The 14920-nt window shown below is 54.5% G+C and overlaps 2 protein-coding genes across 3 annotated transcripts; one reads left to right on the top strand and one right to left on the bottom strand.

The window, feature by feature from the left end:
- The first annotated feature begins 636 nt into the window (after positions 1–636).
- On the top strand, positions 637–3444 carry Sac3d1 (SAC3 domain containing 1). 2 transcript variants are annotated; one of them, XM_026396613.2, is made up of 3 exons: positions 637–758; positions 959–1539; positions 2823–3444. In XM_026396613.2, the coding sequence occupies exons 2-3, from the start codon at positions 966–968 to the stop codon at positions 3314–3316; spliced, it is 1068 nt and encodes a 355-aa protein (XP_026252398.1). In that variant the 5' UTR covers positions 637–758; positions 959–965; the 3' UTR covers positions 3317–3444. The 2 variants fall into 2 exon arrangements, with proteins under 2 accessions (XP_026252398.1, XP_026252397.2); XM_026396612.2 differs by lacking the exon at positions 637–758 and having other exon boundaries at positions 862–1539.
- A 453-nt stretch (positions 3445–3897) lies between these two features.
- On the bottom strand, positions 3898–14417 carry Naaladl1 (N-acetylated alpha-linked acidic dipeptidase like 1). Its single transcript, XM_026396662.2, has 18 exons — positions 14218–14417; positions 13962–14134; positions 13763–13884; positions 13318–13440; positions 10418–10701; positions 10214–10318; positions 9482–9567; positions 9200–9319; positions 6542–6627; positions 6393–6456; positions 6233–6300; positions 5948–6039; positions 5776–5866; positions 4978–5059; positions 4723–4896; positions 4560–4647; positions 4383–4475; positions 3898–4084 (listed from the first exon to the last, which is right to left on the bottom strand). The coding sequence occupies exons 1-18, from the start codon at positions 14415–14417 to the stop codon at positions 3898–3900; spliced, it is 2238 nt and encodes a 745-aa protein (XP_026252447.2).
- Between the last annotated feature and the right edge of the window lie 503 nt (positions 14418–14920).

The following is a 14920-nucleotide window of genomic DNA, read 5'->3' as shown; positions in this document are numbered from 1 at the left end:
AGATTTGAGTAAGGCGACCAGCAAATCCCAAAACTGTTTTTCTTTTTTCTCCGTCATTCTGAGGATTGAAACCCGGGTCTCAGGCTTTCTAAGCACACCCACTCTATCTATCTGTCTGTCTGTCTGTCTCTCTCTCTCTCATGTTTTAGTTGTCAATGGACCTTTATTTAATTTTTATGCTCACACATGGTAGGCAAGCGCTTTACCCCTGAGCCACAACCCCAGCCCCTCTCCGCCTCTTTTCTAACTGTTCTTTTGCAAGTGGGTCTGGCTAAGTTGCCCAGGTTGGCCTGGAACTTGTCCTCATGCCTCAGCCTCCCTCCTCAGGACTGCATCCTCGGACCATTCTACTTGATTCTATGCAAAAAAATAATAATAATAGAATAGAGTATCTCCAGGGAAACAGTAGAGAAAGAGGTCGATAGAGCCAGTTTATTGAGTGAAAAGGAAGAGGGACGGAAACCAAGACCAGGACGCTAATTTCGGGACCGCCCTAACCGACGGTTTAGTGGAATAAATCCCAGCGAGACCTAGGGGGCGTGGCCCCGCGGTGCCACGCCCCTCCCAGCCGGCTATTGGTTACGGGAAGGACTACAAACCGGTGCATCATGGGAGTGCCCGGCCTGCAATCTTTAAGGTAGAGGAGGCCGAGCGCGGCGCGTTGTGGGGGACGTTACTGGAGCCGGAGTTCGCGAAATAGTGCTGGCATCGCCGGACTACAACGCAGTGCATCTAGGGAGCACGACTCTAGGGATCCGGTGAGAGGGCGGCGGTGGCCGGCCGGGAGGGCGGGGACGTTGAAGACCCGGGCGGGGAGGCGGGGCGGGCCCAGCGAGGCTCAGCCCCGCCCCGCCTCGGCGGAGCCTCACCCGGCCTCCGCGGGCAGTGGCGTGCCCTCCCACAGGATGGGGAGACCGGCCGCTGTCCCCGGGATTCTGAGCGCCCCCCATCCCCGCAGCCCACCCATGCCCGGCAGCAAGCTGCCTGTGGGTATGTGCCCAGACATGTGCCCGGCCGCCGAACGTGCCCAGCGCGAAAGGGAGCGCCGCCTTCATCGCTTCGAGGTGGATAGGGGGTGGACAGGGGACCCGCCCCGCGCCGACCCGCAGCGCACGGTAAAGGAGTACAATCGACCCGCTGCCGGCAAGCTCCGCCCCCCGCCGAGCCAGCTGCGTCCGCCCTCGGTGCTGCTGGCCACCGTTCGCTACCTGGCCAGCGAGGTGGCCGAGAGCCCCAACGCGCCCCTCGCGGAAGTGGCCAGCTTCGTGGCTGACCGCTTGCGCGCGGTGCGGCTAGATCTGGTTCTACAGAGCGCGGGCGACGCCGAGACGGCGGTGGTACTAGAGGCTGCACTGGCCACGCTGTTGGCCGTAGTGGCTCGACTCCAGCCGGTTGAGACGCGCGGGCCGGTGGACCCCGTGCTGCTGCAGACCCAGGTACAGGAGAGCTTCGGCTCTCTGCGGCGCTGCTACGCGCAGAGCGCAGGGCCGCACCCACGCCAGGCTGCCTTCCAAGGACTCTTTCTGCTCTATAACTTGGGTGAGTCGGCATCCCAGCCTTACTGGCATGGAGCCAGGGACCCCTCCATGAGGACAGTGGAGGCAAAGAAAAGAAGTTTAAAATCTCACCGTTAGAGGCTGGGGTTGCATGCTTAGCATACTCGAGGCCCTAGATTCCATTCCCAAAAGTAGCAAAGAAAGAAAACGTCAGTTTCCTTCCAGAAACGTCAGTGCACAACCCCCAACATCAGACCCCAGACCCGACTCCTATTTCAGAGTTCAGTTGTAATCCCCGCAACTCAGAAGGCTGAGGCAGGAGGGTCGAAAGTTAGAGACCAGCCTCAGCAATTTAGCAAGGCCCTTAGCAACTTATTGAGACCCTGTCTCAAAAAGAGCTGAGAATGTGGCTCAGTGGTTAAACGCCTGTGGGTTCAATGCCCCCACTAATAAATAAATAAATAAATAAATAAGTGAATGAATGAATGAATGAATGATAAACTAAAATGGAAGGCACAGGGTTGGGAGAGTTAGCCTTGATAGTGATTTTCAAACATTTTAAAATCTCCCTTCCCTAACAGTGTTGCAGAGATCACACGTGCCCAGGAACACATGTGACAGAAGTTTCAAGACTAGAGCCTTTATATGGGTGGTGCATTTTAACAAATTCAATTGAATTGAAATACTCTTGACTTCACAGCTCACTAATGAGTCAGAAGCCTCAGTTTACAAAAGGTGCCCAAGTTCCCAGTGTCCTGTGATTTTCTGAAAGAAAAGAAGCAAGATAGGGGCTCCTTGAAGAAATGGCCTTCCCAGGCAGATGAGGATGGTTTAGTAGATCAGGCTCCCAAACTGTGGGTACAGGGCAGCCAAGGCAGTGGGAAAATCAAGTGACAAAACTTCAATTTGGGTTAGGCCCTACCACATACTGTCTCTAAGGCTCTCAGGCAAGCTGTTAATTTATTTGTTTCTTCATTCCCCATCATTCCCCAACACTGCCCACTTCTTCTCTATTGTAAGCACCTAGGCTGACATTTGGATCAGGTAAAGGCCTGACTGCAGGATCTTATTGGGAAAGTGGGGCAAGGTGGGCTGTGCAGGCAAAGGGATATGGTCAAGTTGGGGTGAGCAGGATCAAGAACTGGAGTTGACCCTCGTGGAGGGCCAGCCCTGTCTGGCCAGAAGAGTGAGCATAGCTGAGTCTTGGAGCTGGCGGGAGTGGAGATGGGTAGGGCCTGTGGAGATGGGTAGGGCCTAAGGGGATGGGACGGGAAGTGGGCCTGATCCTAGAAAACCAGGCCTCATCCCAGCCTCCCAACTTCTCAGGCTCTGTGGAGGCGCTATATGAAGTTCTGCAGCTGCCTGCTGCCCTTCGTGCCTGTCCGCCCCTGCGCACTGCCCTGGCCATCGACGCCGCCTTCCGGGAGGGCAATGCAGCCCGTCTTTTCCGCCTACTTCGGACCCTGTCCTACCTGCAGAGCTGTGCAGTGCAGGGCCACGTGGGCCATGCCCGTCGTGCTGCCCTGGCCCGCCTCGCTCGTGCCCTTAGTACCCCCAAGGGACAGACTTTGCCTTTGGACTTCATGGTTCATCTGCTGGCCTTGGATGGACCTCACGAAGCACGGGACCTGTGTCAGGCCCATGGGCTACCCCTGGATGGAGAGGAGAGAGTTGTGTTCCTGAGGGGTTGCTATACTGAGAAAGGACTGCCACCTGTTGGTACCTGCAACGTGTTAGTGGGGAGTAAGCTCCGAGGGCGCACCCTGGAGGAGGTGGTCATGGCAGAAGAGGAGGATGAAGGTGTGTTCAGACCTTCCTAGGTCTGACATTAGGGGGACCTGGCATTAGGGGGATATATGCCAGCTTCCAGAGCTTCAGGACTGGGTCAGATCACTTAGGTTTCTTTTTTCATGGTTCTTAGATCATAAAAGGAACTTTCTTTTTGGGACCAATGGCTATACTTCATTTATTGGAGGGCACATAGAGAGGAGACTGTATGGGTGTGGCAGGAGAGGCAAACAGACTGGGCAAGGCCCTGTCTACCTGGACCTGAGTGTGCCTATGAGTCCATGAGGGGTGGCCTTGCTGATCTCTGAATTGGCCTCTAAGGTGGACATTGTGCATCCTGCACTCACCAACCCACCAATGCCATCACTTGTTGGGTTTTCATCCCCTAGCAGCCCTGCCAGCCATTCTGCCAGCCAGATCCAGGAGGAAGGAGATTGGGACTTGCCACTCCCCTCGGTGTCCCCACTGATGGAACTCCTAGCTGTTGCCTCAAGCTGGAGAGGGGACCGTGATTATACATACTTTGGGCCTTGGGGGAGACTGGGACACGCTCCGGGGAAAATATGTGGGAGAGGGTTAGGATAAAGGGAGATCGGAGGAGTACAGGCTGGGGTCAGAGTTCAGCCACAGGTCTCAGGGTGGCTGTTGCACCCTCCAAAGCTGCCACCACGATGCTGAGCTGTCTCTGCACCTCAGCCCAAGCTTCAGATCCGGCGTCTGTGTCCTTGGCCCTGTAGCAGGCATTGGCCAGGCCAGGGAATGTGGCAACAGAGCTGGAGCTGGGTGCCCAGAGCACATGGCTGATGAGAAATGGACAGGCTCAGGGTTAGTGAAAGGCCCAGCCTGGAACTCAGCTGCTCTACACAGCCAGACACAAAAGCCCCCACCCAACCCATCTGAAAGCTGCCATGTACAGTTTCATGGTGGGAAGACTGTAGATTAGAGTCCCCGATGTGACTGATTTGCCTCCCCTCCCTGAGACTCACCTTCCCCCCTGCTTTGGACTAGATTGTGCTCCAAAGCAGCAAAGCTGCTATCTTCTTCCTCGGGCAGGTGGCCTTTGCCTGGCGCCTGCGAGGAGCTTTGGGACAAGCTCACCTGTAGTAGCGTTCCTCTGGGAAGGCTCTGGAGTTCAGGAAGGCCCGCTCTAAGAGCATCAACTGGTCATTGAACATCCGGACCTGCAGGGGACTGGCAGAGGCAGGACCTGTGGCTCACCCTGCAGCCCGCAGCCTGGGTGCACCTTCCCAGCCACCTGCCCTCTCCCTTGCTCACTCAGGGCTGCCTTTCCTCTGTGCTGAAACATGTTGATCCAAGGCCGAAGCTGCTACCGCAAACTTCTCCACTGCCGTCACCAGAGGCCCTGTGGAGAATACCCAGTGGCTTAGCTTTGCAGGAGCAGAGTTCTCCATGCCTCAATGTCAGGGGGTGTCCATACCCAGGCTGATGTTGTGCTGCTGCAACAGGTTCCCAAGTTCCTGCTGGGCAGCCCGCAGGAAGCTGTGGAGGACCTCACTGTAGTCACTGACATTGAGGGGCAGGAATAAGCTGTCACTGAGCCGAAGAAGCACATTCCCAGCTGTCCGGGCCACAGCTTGGTGGCTGCTGAAGCCTACATAGAGAACAAGACCAGGCTATCTTCAGTTCAGTCTCCTGTGGGTGGTCTCAGGATGCTCCTTGCCCCACTCCTCACCAGGGTCCACAAACTTTTCCATATAATCAAAGGTGTCGAAAGCTGTGTGGTAGGTGGGGTAGATCCGGGCTGAGGTCTTGCTCTGGGGGGACAAGGCAGAGGTGATGGGCTTAGGATAGGAGGTGGAAGGTACACCTACAGCAAGCCACAATGTGTGGGAATTGTCAGAGTCGAACCCTTGGCACCTCCATGAGATGGGTTCTACAATTCCCACTTTAAAGAGGAGCAAACTGAGGCTCAGAGCGATGAATCTGCCAGACATCGCATGACTAATAGGAGGCAGAGCTGGCTTGGGTGCCAAATTCCAGTTTCACCTGAAGGAGCCTGGAGCCCTGGAGTCAGGGGGACTTAAATCCAAGCTCCACGCTCAGTACCAGTGTGGCGGTGAGATGGAGAAAAGCCTTTATGGGACATCAAACAGAGAGACAGGCTGGCCACTCAGCATCCTGCTTCTCACTGCAACCTCACTCGATGCTGAGTCTTCCCTATTTCACAACATTTAGTCAATATTGAGATAAACTCCTCACACACACATTTTAAGATCTCAAGGCTTTCTATAATTAATGTCATTGTACAACCGATTGGTTTTTTTTCTTCCCTCCTGAATAATGCATAACACAATGTTGCTTCTTAAAATCAGTAGTATCTTATATTTGACAAAGTAACAGATGAGTGTAAACAGACTCAGAGGTTAAGAAACTCAACATTAGGTAGCACAGCTACTAAGCGAAGGAGCCAGATACAGTGTCTGCACTAGAGATTTAGAATTAGAGCAAGGGACGTGGGATGCCTGCTCACCCGGTCATAGGTGTAGGACATGTCCACGGAGGAGATGCCCAGGAAGTGAATGAAGGGGGCGTAGTCGCTGCCAGCACCCAGTGAGCCCAGACTGCGGGAAAGAAGTGGGCTGGCTGGAGGGCAACCGGCCGACCCGCTGCGCTTGGTCCCCACCTACAGTCCCCGGTCTCACCTGGGAACCGTGCCGTACACCGGGCTGCTGCGGTTGAAGTGCCGTTTCCAGTTGTCGTAGATACTGGGGCCGTTGGGGCCTGGAGAATCGATCTGGCCCAGAAGGGAATCTAGTCTTGGGGCGGGCACCCTCCCCAGCCCCAACAACCAGGCGGGCCGTCAGCGGGGTACCCAAGTCCCCACAGTCTCCCGACCACCTGCTGTCCATCAGGTCTGGCTCTGCCCCCCTATACGGCCCCGCCCTACTCGGTCTACGCTCCACCCCGCCACGGCAAGTCCCCAGCACCTCCTTGGTGGCAGAGAAGACCACACTCTGGACAGGGGGTGTCCCCAGCACTCTAAGGGTAGCATTGGCTATGGGAGGAACAGAGAAAGACTACTCAGACTCCAGTCCCTTTACCTACCCACCCGCGTCAGGCCAGCGCCCTGCAGCGCCCACCCCGTACCCATCACCGCGACGTCCACGTTGAGGTAGGCCACCGCGCGCTCCTGCAGCTTGCTGAAGAACTCCTGCGAAGGCGAGGGTCGACTTCGGTCCAGTGCTACCCAGTGCCAGAAGCCCCTCTCCATCCCCTACTCTGTGGGGCTTACTCACCTCTGTGAATTCCGTGGAGCCAATGAGCCCGAACTCCTCTGCCCCCCAGCTGGCAAACACGATTGATCTGCGGGGACGCCAGGTGCCTGAGGATGGGGCATAAAGGGTTGGAAGGCAACCAACCAGGATCCAAGGTGGCTTAGGGGAAAGGTTGGGGGTATGTGGGGGAGGGGAGAGCTAGAAGGGGGAAATTGGGGAGGGGGGAGTAGGTGACCGAATGGCCTGACACCCTTCAGCCAGATCTTCCAGGAGGCTCGATCCTTCTTCCGGTCTCCTCCTCTGTGACAACCCACCCCATCACCAGACTCCCCTGGTCAGGGGCTACTTTCTGCCAAGATGCCCCACCTCCCTTCCTCTCTGCAGGCATGTTAGAGAGGAGAATGGAGGAGAACTGGCTGGCTCGCCCCCTCGGGCCTCGCCGCCAGGCGTCCCATGAAACATTTGCTGATAGTCTCTGAAGGTACCCTCAAGGGCCTTCGCACTGAAACAGGTCTTCTTACAACAGTATCTTGCGGGAGGTACTAGTTCTATCTCACGTTGAAGAAACTGAGCCACAAGGAAGTTAAACCACTTGCCTAGGGTCACACAGCTGGTAGGCACACAGCCAGGTTCAAATCTAGGAATGTGACTCCAGAGTCCTGGGGCTTATCCACTGCTCCAGTTGTCTCCCAGAGCATCCCACAGCTGGACTTCCATCTGCAGCCTGTGCCCACCAAGCTCTTGCCAGTTTCCATCCATCTTTGCCAAGACCCTGGTGGGTTCCACTTGCCCTTCCACCAGCTCCAGACCCCCCTGCTTGCCTGCTGCCAGTGCTCCCAGTTTTGCTCCCACCCCTGGCTGCCACTCACTTCCTTTCATCACTCACTTTCTTGTTTTGAATGAAAACTTTTTTTTTTAAACCAGGAATTGAAGGGGGAGGGGGCTTAACTTCTGAGCCATACCCTCAGCCCTTTTATATACATTTTTTGAGACAGCGTCTCGCTAAGTTGCTCAGAGCCTTTCTAAGTTGCTGAGACTGGGTTTGAACTTACGATCCTCCTACCTCAGCCTCCTCAACCTGGGATACAGGCGTGCACCCACCACACATGGCTTAAATTAAAACTTTTAAAGTATAACATACATGCTTGCAATCACAAATTCCCACATTCCTGCCCAAAATGCATAACCTGAATAGACTCAGACAACCCCAAATTGAGGGCCATATAACAAGACAATGCCCAGATCCAGAAAGGTGAAGCATGGCTAAGGGACTAGTACAGATGAAAGGAGCCTGGAAGACACACAATGTTTGATCCCCAATTGGATCTTGGACCAGAAAATTCTTTTGCTATAAAGGTCATTATTGGGACAATTGACAAAACTGTTAATTTCCTGATTCCAATCTTTGTACTGTGGTTGTAAGAGAGAATATCCTGGGCTAGAGATATAGCTCACTAATAGACCCTGTCTCAAAATAAAAAATATAAAGGGTTGGGGGTGTAGTTCAATGGTAAAGCACCCCTGGTTTCAATCTCCAGTATTAAAAAAAAAAAAAGTAAAAAGAAATTTTAGAAAATCAGTATGTGAGGAACAGGATTCACGCCTTCCCCTCGGATCTGCCTCTCCCTGCTTAGTGCTTCATCAGTGGTGCCTCCGTTGCTCAGGGTGAGCCTCCCCTTGTCCTCCCCTGTGCCCCCACCCTTGTCCAACCTGAGGACAACAAGCCTCTGTCCCTCCCCCACAGTAGCACAGGGTGGACATAACATGTGCACTCCAGATGCTGCTCTCCTGATTAAAATCACTCCCCAGCTTACCACGACCCTTGGGCCAAACCAAGCTCCCCATCTGTGACCTGGCGCTGCCCACTGAGCCACCTTGTCCAGTCCCAATAGTCTCCTGTTGGGAGCTGCCACATAGGAGCTGAGCGCCCCCTACCTTTGAGCAATGGAAAGGTGGAGACTGGTTTCTGCTGCACAGAAGCAGGTGGATCCCCATCTCTGCTCAGCAGAGTAGAAAAGCCTTGGGAGTGGGCGTTACCAGTGGGAGGGACTGCCCCTTGTAACATTACCCCTCTGCCTTATTTGGATGGAATGTTCTTTTGAACAGCCTCCCCCAATAAAACCAGGGTTCGAAGTATGCCCTCTCTTTCCAAGGGACTCCTAAGGTCGAGAGCCATCCAGGGCTTTGAGAGGTATTTCTGTGTGCTTGCCTGCTTTCTTTGCTGTTTTCTTAAGTTATTGGTGCAGCCAGCTTTTGGGAACCCAGCATAGGTCGCCACCCCGTTTAGTTGGTGAGATCCTCCCCAGCTGCTGTGCCCTTGCCCTCCTCCTGGATCTGCCTCTCCTGCTCTGAAGGGCTTGAATGCTACGGTGTCCCCTACAGAGAGAGACCTTTCCCACTCTTCATTGGCGGAACGAGGTCCAGCTCCAGCCAGGCAATGAGAAGGCTCTCGGAGTGAGAGCACACCAATGCCTGAGTCAGTGAACTGCACCGGGATCCTGGAGGCCCAGGCTGGTGCCCATGTGTCTCTGCCCCCAGGGCCCTAGTCCTGGCACAAATGGGCACTGGAAACTGAGAGAGAGGAGGTGGCACAGGATGGTACTAGCTCAGGAAGGAGTGGGCTGGAGGTGACCCCTCGGGCAGAGAGTCCTTGGATTGGGGGAAGGAGGGCCACCTCACCTTTCTTCAGCAGGGTCCCCAGCACTCGAGAGATCTCCAAGAGAACAGCGGTGCCACTGCTGGGGTCCACAGCCCCATGTACCCAGCTGTCCCGGTGGTTTCCATACAGCACATAGCGGTCTAGAGAGGAACAGTGTCAGAGAAGCAGAGAAGAGGGAGGGGTGGGCGGGGTGTCCAGGCTGTGCTGCAGCCAGGTCAGGGCCAACGAGGCTGGAGTGGAGTGGCAGGGGCACCAGGGCAGGGCAGGGTCCTGGCGCACAGGGAGCACACTGAGGGGCTCACCAGGCTCCACGGCCCCACGGATGATCCCCAGGACGTTGGAGGAGTTCCTCAGTTCCAGGCGATTGTAGACACTCATTTTCACCTGGCTGGGGAGGGGACAGATGTGACAGGGTTCTCCACCCAGTCCACCGTGTGCCCTGACCCAGTGCAGGAGAAACAGGTCCAGAGAGGGAAAGGAACATGGCAACATGGGACATGTCCCAAAGGACCAAAAAAGGTAGCAAGGCTGGGGCCAGTCCTTGCTGAACCCTCGAGGCCTTGCATTCATTATTCACTCAGTCAGTACTTAATGAGCACTTGGTGTATGCGCAGCACCTTACTAGGCTCTGCACAATGATCCGAACAGATGGGTCCTGGGGCCCTGGCTTTCACCGGGACTCCCTCTCCTGAGCAAGACAGAACCCAGGAAGTGAACAACTAACTGTAGGTGGTGAGGGGCCTGGGAGAGGGAGTCCAGGTGCTGCAGGTGGCAGGGGCCCTGACTTGGGGGATCCATCCTTGGCATGTTCAAGAGAGAGTGGCTGCTGCGTGGGGGAGGGGTGGGGCAGGGGACCCCGCAGGACCTCCCAGGTCATGCAGCTGTTCACAGCCTTCCCCTAAGGCAAGACAGATATTTAGGGGACAGGGAAGAGCTGAGAGGGAGAAGGAGGAGAAGGCCAGGTACGAGAAGAATAGCCAGGAAGAAGAGAGGTAGGGGAGAGAGGAGGAAGGAGGAGAAGGGCCTGACCTTACCTGCCATCAGAGAAGCTTCCAGAAGACCGGAAGCCGGGGCCCAATCTGTACTCACAGCCCAGAGCTCCCTGCCAGGCAGATGGCGCCAAGCTTCCATTGAGGTTGCTGGGAAGAGCGAGAGAGGCCCTCCGGAGTGAATGTGGGTGTGGAATTGAAGGCTGCGTGCCACTGGGGGCGGGCAGGGGACCTGGGGCACAGGCTCACCAGAGCAGGTCTTTGGCATCCTGGAAACCAATGGGCTGTGCAGGAATCGGGGGGAATCCTGAGGCGTTGCTATGGTCCACGCGGAAGGAAGAGTGATGGGCTGGAAGGTAGGGAGTCACAGGGTCCCCAAAATACTTATAATAGGATCCTCTTTCCACACCTGAGGGAGGCAGGCCCCAGGAGTTTGGGAAGGTCTGGCTTGGCAAACTCTGCCCGTCATTGACGTCCATGGGGTCTGTGTACACCAGCACCCCGGCCACCCCATACTTCGCAGCATTCACAGCCTGCAGGAGACAGAGGAAGTGTGTGTTAGGGAGGGATGAAGACAGGCACATCTTGCTCCTCTTTCTCCTCTGCCATGGAAGTCAGGATGGATCTATCTTCCCACAGGCAAGATGATGTTTGTGCAAGACCTTTAAGGTGGTGCTACTTGCAGCAGCAAATGACTATCTATTGGGCACAGCCAAGCTAATGCCTATCAGTGGAATTAGTTAAATAAATGGGGAATCCTGTGATGGAATACTATGCAGCTGTATAAAAGAACAAGATGTACTTCTATAACCATGTTCATAGCAGCATTATCCTCAATAGCCAAAAGGTGGGAGCAACCCCTGTCCATCAAGGGATAAATGGATAGATTAAATGTGGTTTATAATGTGCAATGGATAGAATATTATTCCTACTTAACAAGGAGGCAGACACAGTAGTGCACACCTATAATCCCAGCTACTTGGAAGGCAGGAGGATTTTAAGTTCAAAGCCAACCTGAGCAATTTAGTAAGATGCTGTCAGAGAGTAAAAATGTTAAAAAGCTGGGGATGTAGTTCAGTGGTAGAGCATTTGCCTAGCATGTGTGAGGCCCTGCCTTCAATTCCCAGTACTGCAAAATTAATTAATTAATTAATTAATTAAAAAAGGAATAAAGTGCTGAGACCACATCAGTGAACCTTGAAGAGGTTCTGTTAAGTGAAATAAGCCAGACCAAAGGATAAATATTACTTGAGTACCCTTATATGAGATGCCTAGAGGAGGCAGGATTGCAGAGGCTGAAAGTAAAATCCAAGTTACCAGGGATGGAGTGTTGGGTGGGGAGGGGGTATTGTTAAGTTGAATTTCTGTGTGAAACAATGGTAAGGTTCTGGAAATGGACAGGAGTGATCTTTAACATTGTAATGTTCTTTGTGTGTGTGGTCGGGGGAGGTCCTGGAGATGGAGCCCAGGCCCTTGAACAGACTAGGAAAGTGCTCTCTCACTGAGCTGCATCTCCAGACTTTTCATTGGTTTGCTTGTTTATTTATTTATTTATTAGCTGTAGATGGACACAATACCTTTTTAAGCTTTTTATTATCGTTTTTTTAATGTGGTGCTAATGCTTGAACCCAGTACCTCACATGTGCTAAGTGAGTGCTCTACCACTGAGCCACAATCCCAGTTCCTATGTATTTATTTTTATTTGAAACAGGGTCTTGCTAAGTTGCTGAGGCTGGCCTCCAACTCATGATCCTCCTGTCTCAGCCTCCCGAGTTGCTGGGAAGACAAGCTTGTGCCACCTTACCTGGTTCTTTTTCTTTACCTTGCTGTTCCCTTTTTCTTCCCTCCCACTTTTCCTCTCCCCTTTTTTCTTATCATAGGCACTATTCAAAAATTATGATAAAATACACATATAATGAAATGTATTATCTTAACTGTTTCATTGTATGTTGGTATTAAATGTGTTTGTTATGCAACTACCTTCACCATGGATCTCCAGAAGTCTTATCATCCATCGTCCTGCCAATCTGTCAATCTATGCCCTTTAAATCCTAACTCCCATTATCCCCTCTCATTCTATGCCTTTTTATATTAAAAAAAAATTAAACCATAGGTACACAATATCTAATTTAAAATTTTTTGAAGGGAGGGAAAACAGAGGATCATGAATTGAATCCGATTTCCATTCATATATGAGTTTGTTGGGATGAACCCAACTACTATGTATAACTATAAGGTTCCCATTATTTATTTATTTTTTGTTTTTGGTAGTGCTGGGGATCAAACCCAAGGCCTTGCACATTTCAGGCAAACATTCTGCCACTGAGCCTCATCCTCAGCCCCTGAGTCAAACATTTCAATTGAAAAGAATGACAGGGTCAGGCGCAGTGGCCCACACCTATAATCACAGCGGTTTGGGGGCTGAGGCAGGAGGATTATGAGTTCAAAGCCAGCCTCAGCAAAAGCCAGGCACTAAGCGACTCAGTGAGACCCGTCTCTAAATAAAATACAAAATAAGGCCGGGAATGTGGCTTTAAAGCCAGCCTAAGCAATTCACTGAGACCCTGTCTCTAAATAAAATAGTTTTTTAAAAGGCTGGGAATATGGCTCAGTGGTTAAGTGCCTCTGGGTTCAATTCCGGGAACCAAGGAAAAAAGCGAAAGAAAGAAATGAGAGGGACTGGGGTGCAGCTCCGGGAGAGCGCGCGTGCTTCACGTGCCTGAGGCCAGCGCACGAGGCTGCTGCCACGCCTCCCCGCAGCTGCCACGCCTCCCCGCAGCTGCCACGCCTCCCCGCAGCTGCCACGCCTCCCCGCTGCTGCCACGCCTCCCCGCTGCTGCCACGCCTCCTCTCAGCTGCCACGCCTCCCCGCAGCTGCCACGCCTCCCCGCTGCTGCCACGCCTCCCCGCAGCTGCCACGCCTCCCCGCAGCTGCCACGCCTCCTCTCAGCTGCCACGCCTCCCCGCAGCTGCCACGCCTCCTCTCAGCTGCCACGCCTCCCCGCAGCTGCCACGCCTCCCCGCAGCTGCCACGCCTCCCCGCAGCTGCCACGCCTCCCCGATGCTGCCAAGCGGCCCCTCTTTCCGCCTCTGTCCTCCGTCCACTCCGGCCCCTCCTCCCTCTGAACCCTGCACAAGGCTGCTCTCACCTTGTCCCCACGCCCTGCACCCCCATAGCGGGTCAGGGCAATGGTGCCCTCGAGATTGATGCCCTGCTCCTGCAGCTCCTTGAAGTCCTCTTCCTTGCCCTGGTACGCATAGACGAGGAGGCCCTGGTGCCCAGAGGAGGTGACCCTTAGAGCCAGCTGAGCCCAGGGCAGGTGGGGAAAAGGGCAGGAAGGTGGGAGAGCAGCGCGAAGGATTTAGACTGTCTCCCCACCTCACCCAGAAACATGAGCACCCCAAGGTGGGTCACCCTGAGTACCCTGAGTGGGTATGGCCTTGAGCAGGAGCCATGATGTTTGTTGAATGTCTAAGTGACAACGGAGGGGGTTGCTGAGCCCCTGGATTAGAGCCAGGAGAAGCCTGGGTGGGAACCAGGTGGGATGGGAACCAGGAGGAGCTGGGCGATGTCCGCCAGTATTCCAGTCCCACCTGTGGGGTTCCGGGGGGCGCATAGGCTGCATAGGGTTGCACCACATCAGGCCCCCCCTGCTCTCCAGTCACATTCTCCTCGTTTGGATGGTAGGTGTGGAGGATGTCTCCAGTGGGGCCCACTGTGGAGGGGGACAGAGTCAGGGCCGGGCGGCTCCTCTCACCCACCGGGGCATCCCACGCCTGGGCAGGATCTCACCGACTTCCACGAGGTTGGGCTGCCCCTGGCTGGGGAACGAGAGCAGCACCTCATACTCCGTCCTCTCTGCTGAGTCCAGGCCAGACTCTGAGTCCCTCCAGCGACTCAGCAGCAGTTGCACCAGGGCTTCATCACGAGGGCTGGAGGCCAGGTGCGTCTGCCTGGAGAGTTCCCTGCAGGTGGCAGAGGAAGGGAGGGGCACAGTCAGGCAGGGGGCCTGCAGATCGAAGGAGGAGCGGGCAGATCTGCCTCTCACCAGAGGTTCTCACGGATCTTGCTGGCATCCAGCTGCCCCATGACGGCCTTCAGGAGCTCCAGGTCCAGGTCCTGGAGGACTGAGGTGCTGGGGGCCGGTGCATCCGCCCCTTTGGGGATGGCAAAGTGGCCCAGGATGATCCCCAGCCCCAAGAGGGCAGCAGCCCCCAACCCCAGCCCTAGCACCTTCACCCACTGCATCCTGTGGGACCTCAGCCAGCTGGGGTGGCCCTGGCGAGGGCCTCCTTATAGATGGGGTGTCAGGCCTAGTTAACCATTACCCCAGGGGTGGTGTTGCCCTTTTGACCCTGGATGGCCAGGGGATAAGGGAACATCTCCCGGTGAGAATCAGGAGATGTCACATAGACCACATTCTGCATTGTTCATCTGGAAGGGACCTCTGAGGGCACCAAGGCAACATGGGGACACCAAAGGGCAGAGATGTAAAACAGACAGAGCCCCTATGTCCAGAGCAGGTTCCTGCTGTGCCACAGTCACTGCCTGTCTTCCCTGGTGTCCCTTGGTCTCTGGCACAGCCTGCCCTGCATCCTTGAGCATACCTGAATTTAAATTCCATCCTTGCTTGACATAAGCTATGTGAGCTTGGATAAGTCACTTAGCTTCTCTGAGCCCATTTTCTTAGCTGTAAAATGGGGGATAACAGACCTACTTCACAAGACTGTGGTGCTATCTTCATTAAGCAA

This window comes from Urocitellus parryii, chromosome 4, assembly GCF_045843805.1.
Source record: "Urocitellus parryii isolate mUroPar1 chromosome 4, mUroPar1.hap1, whole genome shotgun sequence".
NCBI lineage: Eukaryota > Metazoa > Chordata > Mammalia > Rodentia > Sciuridae > Urocitellus > Urocitellus parryii.
Note: the sequence above shows the minus strand (reverse complement) of the source record. Positions and strands in the feature narration are given on the sequence as shown.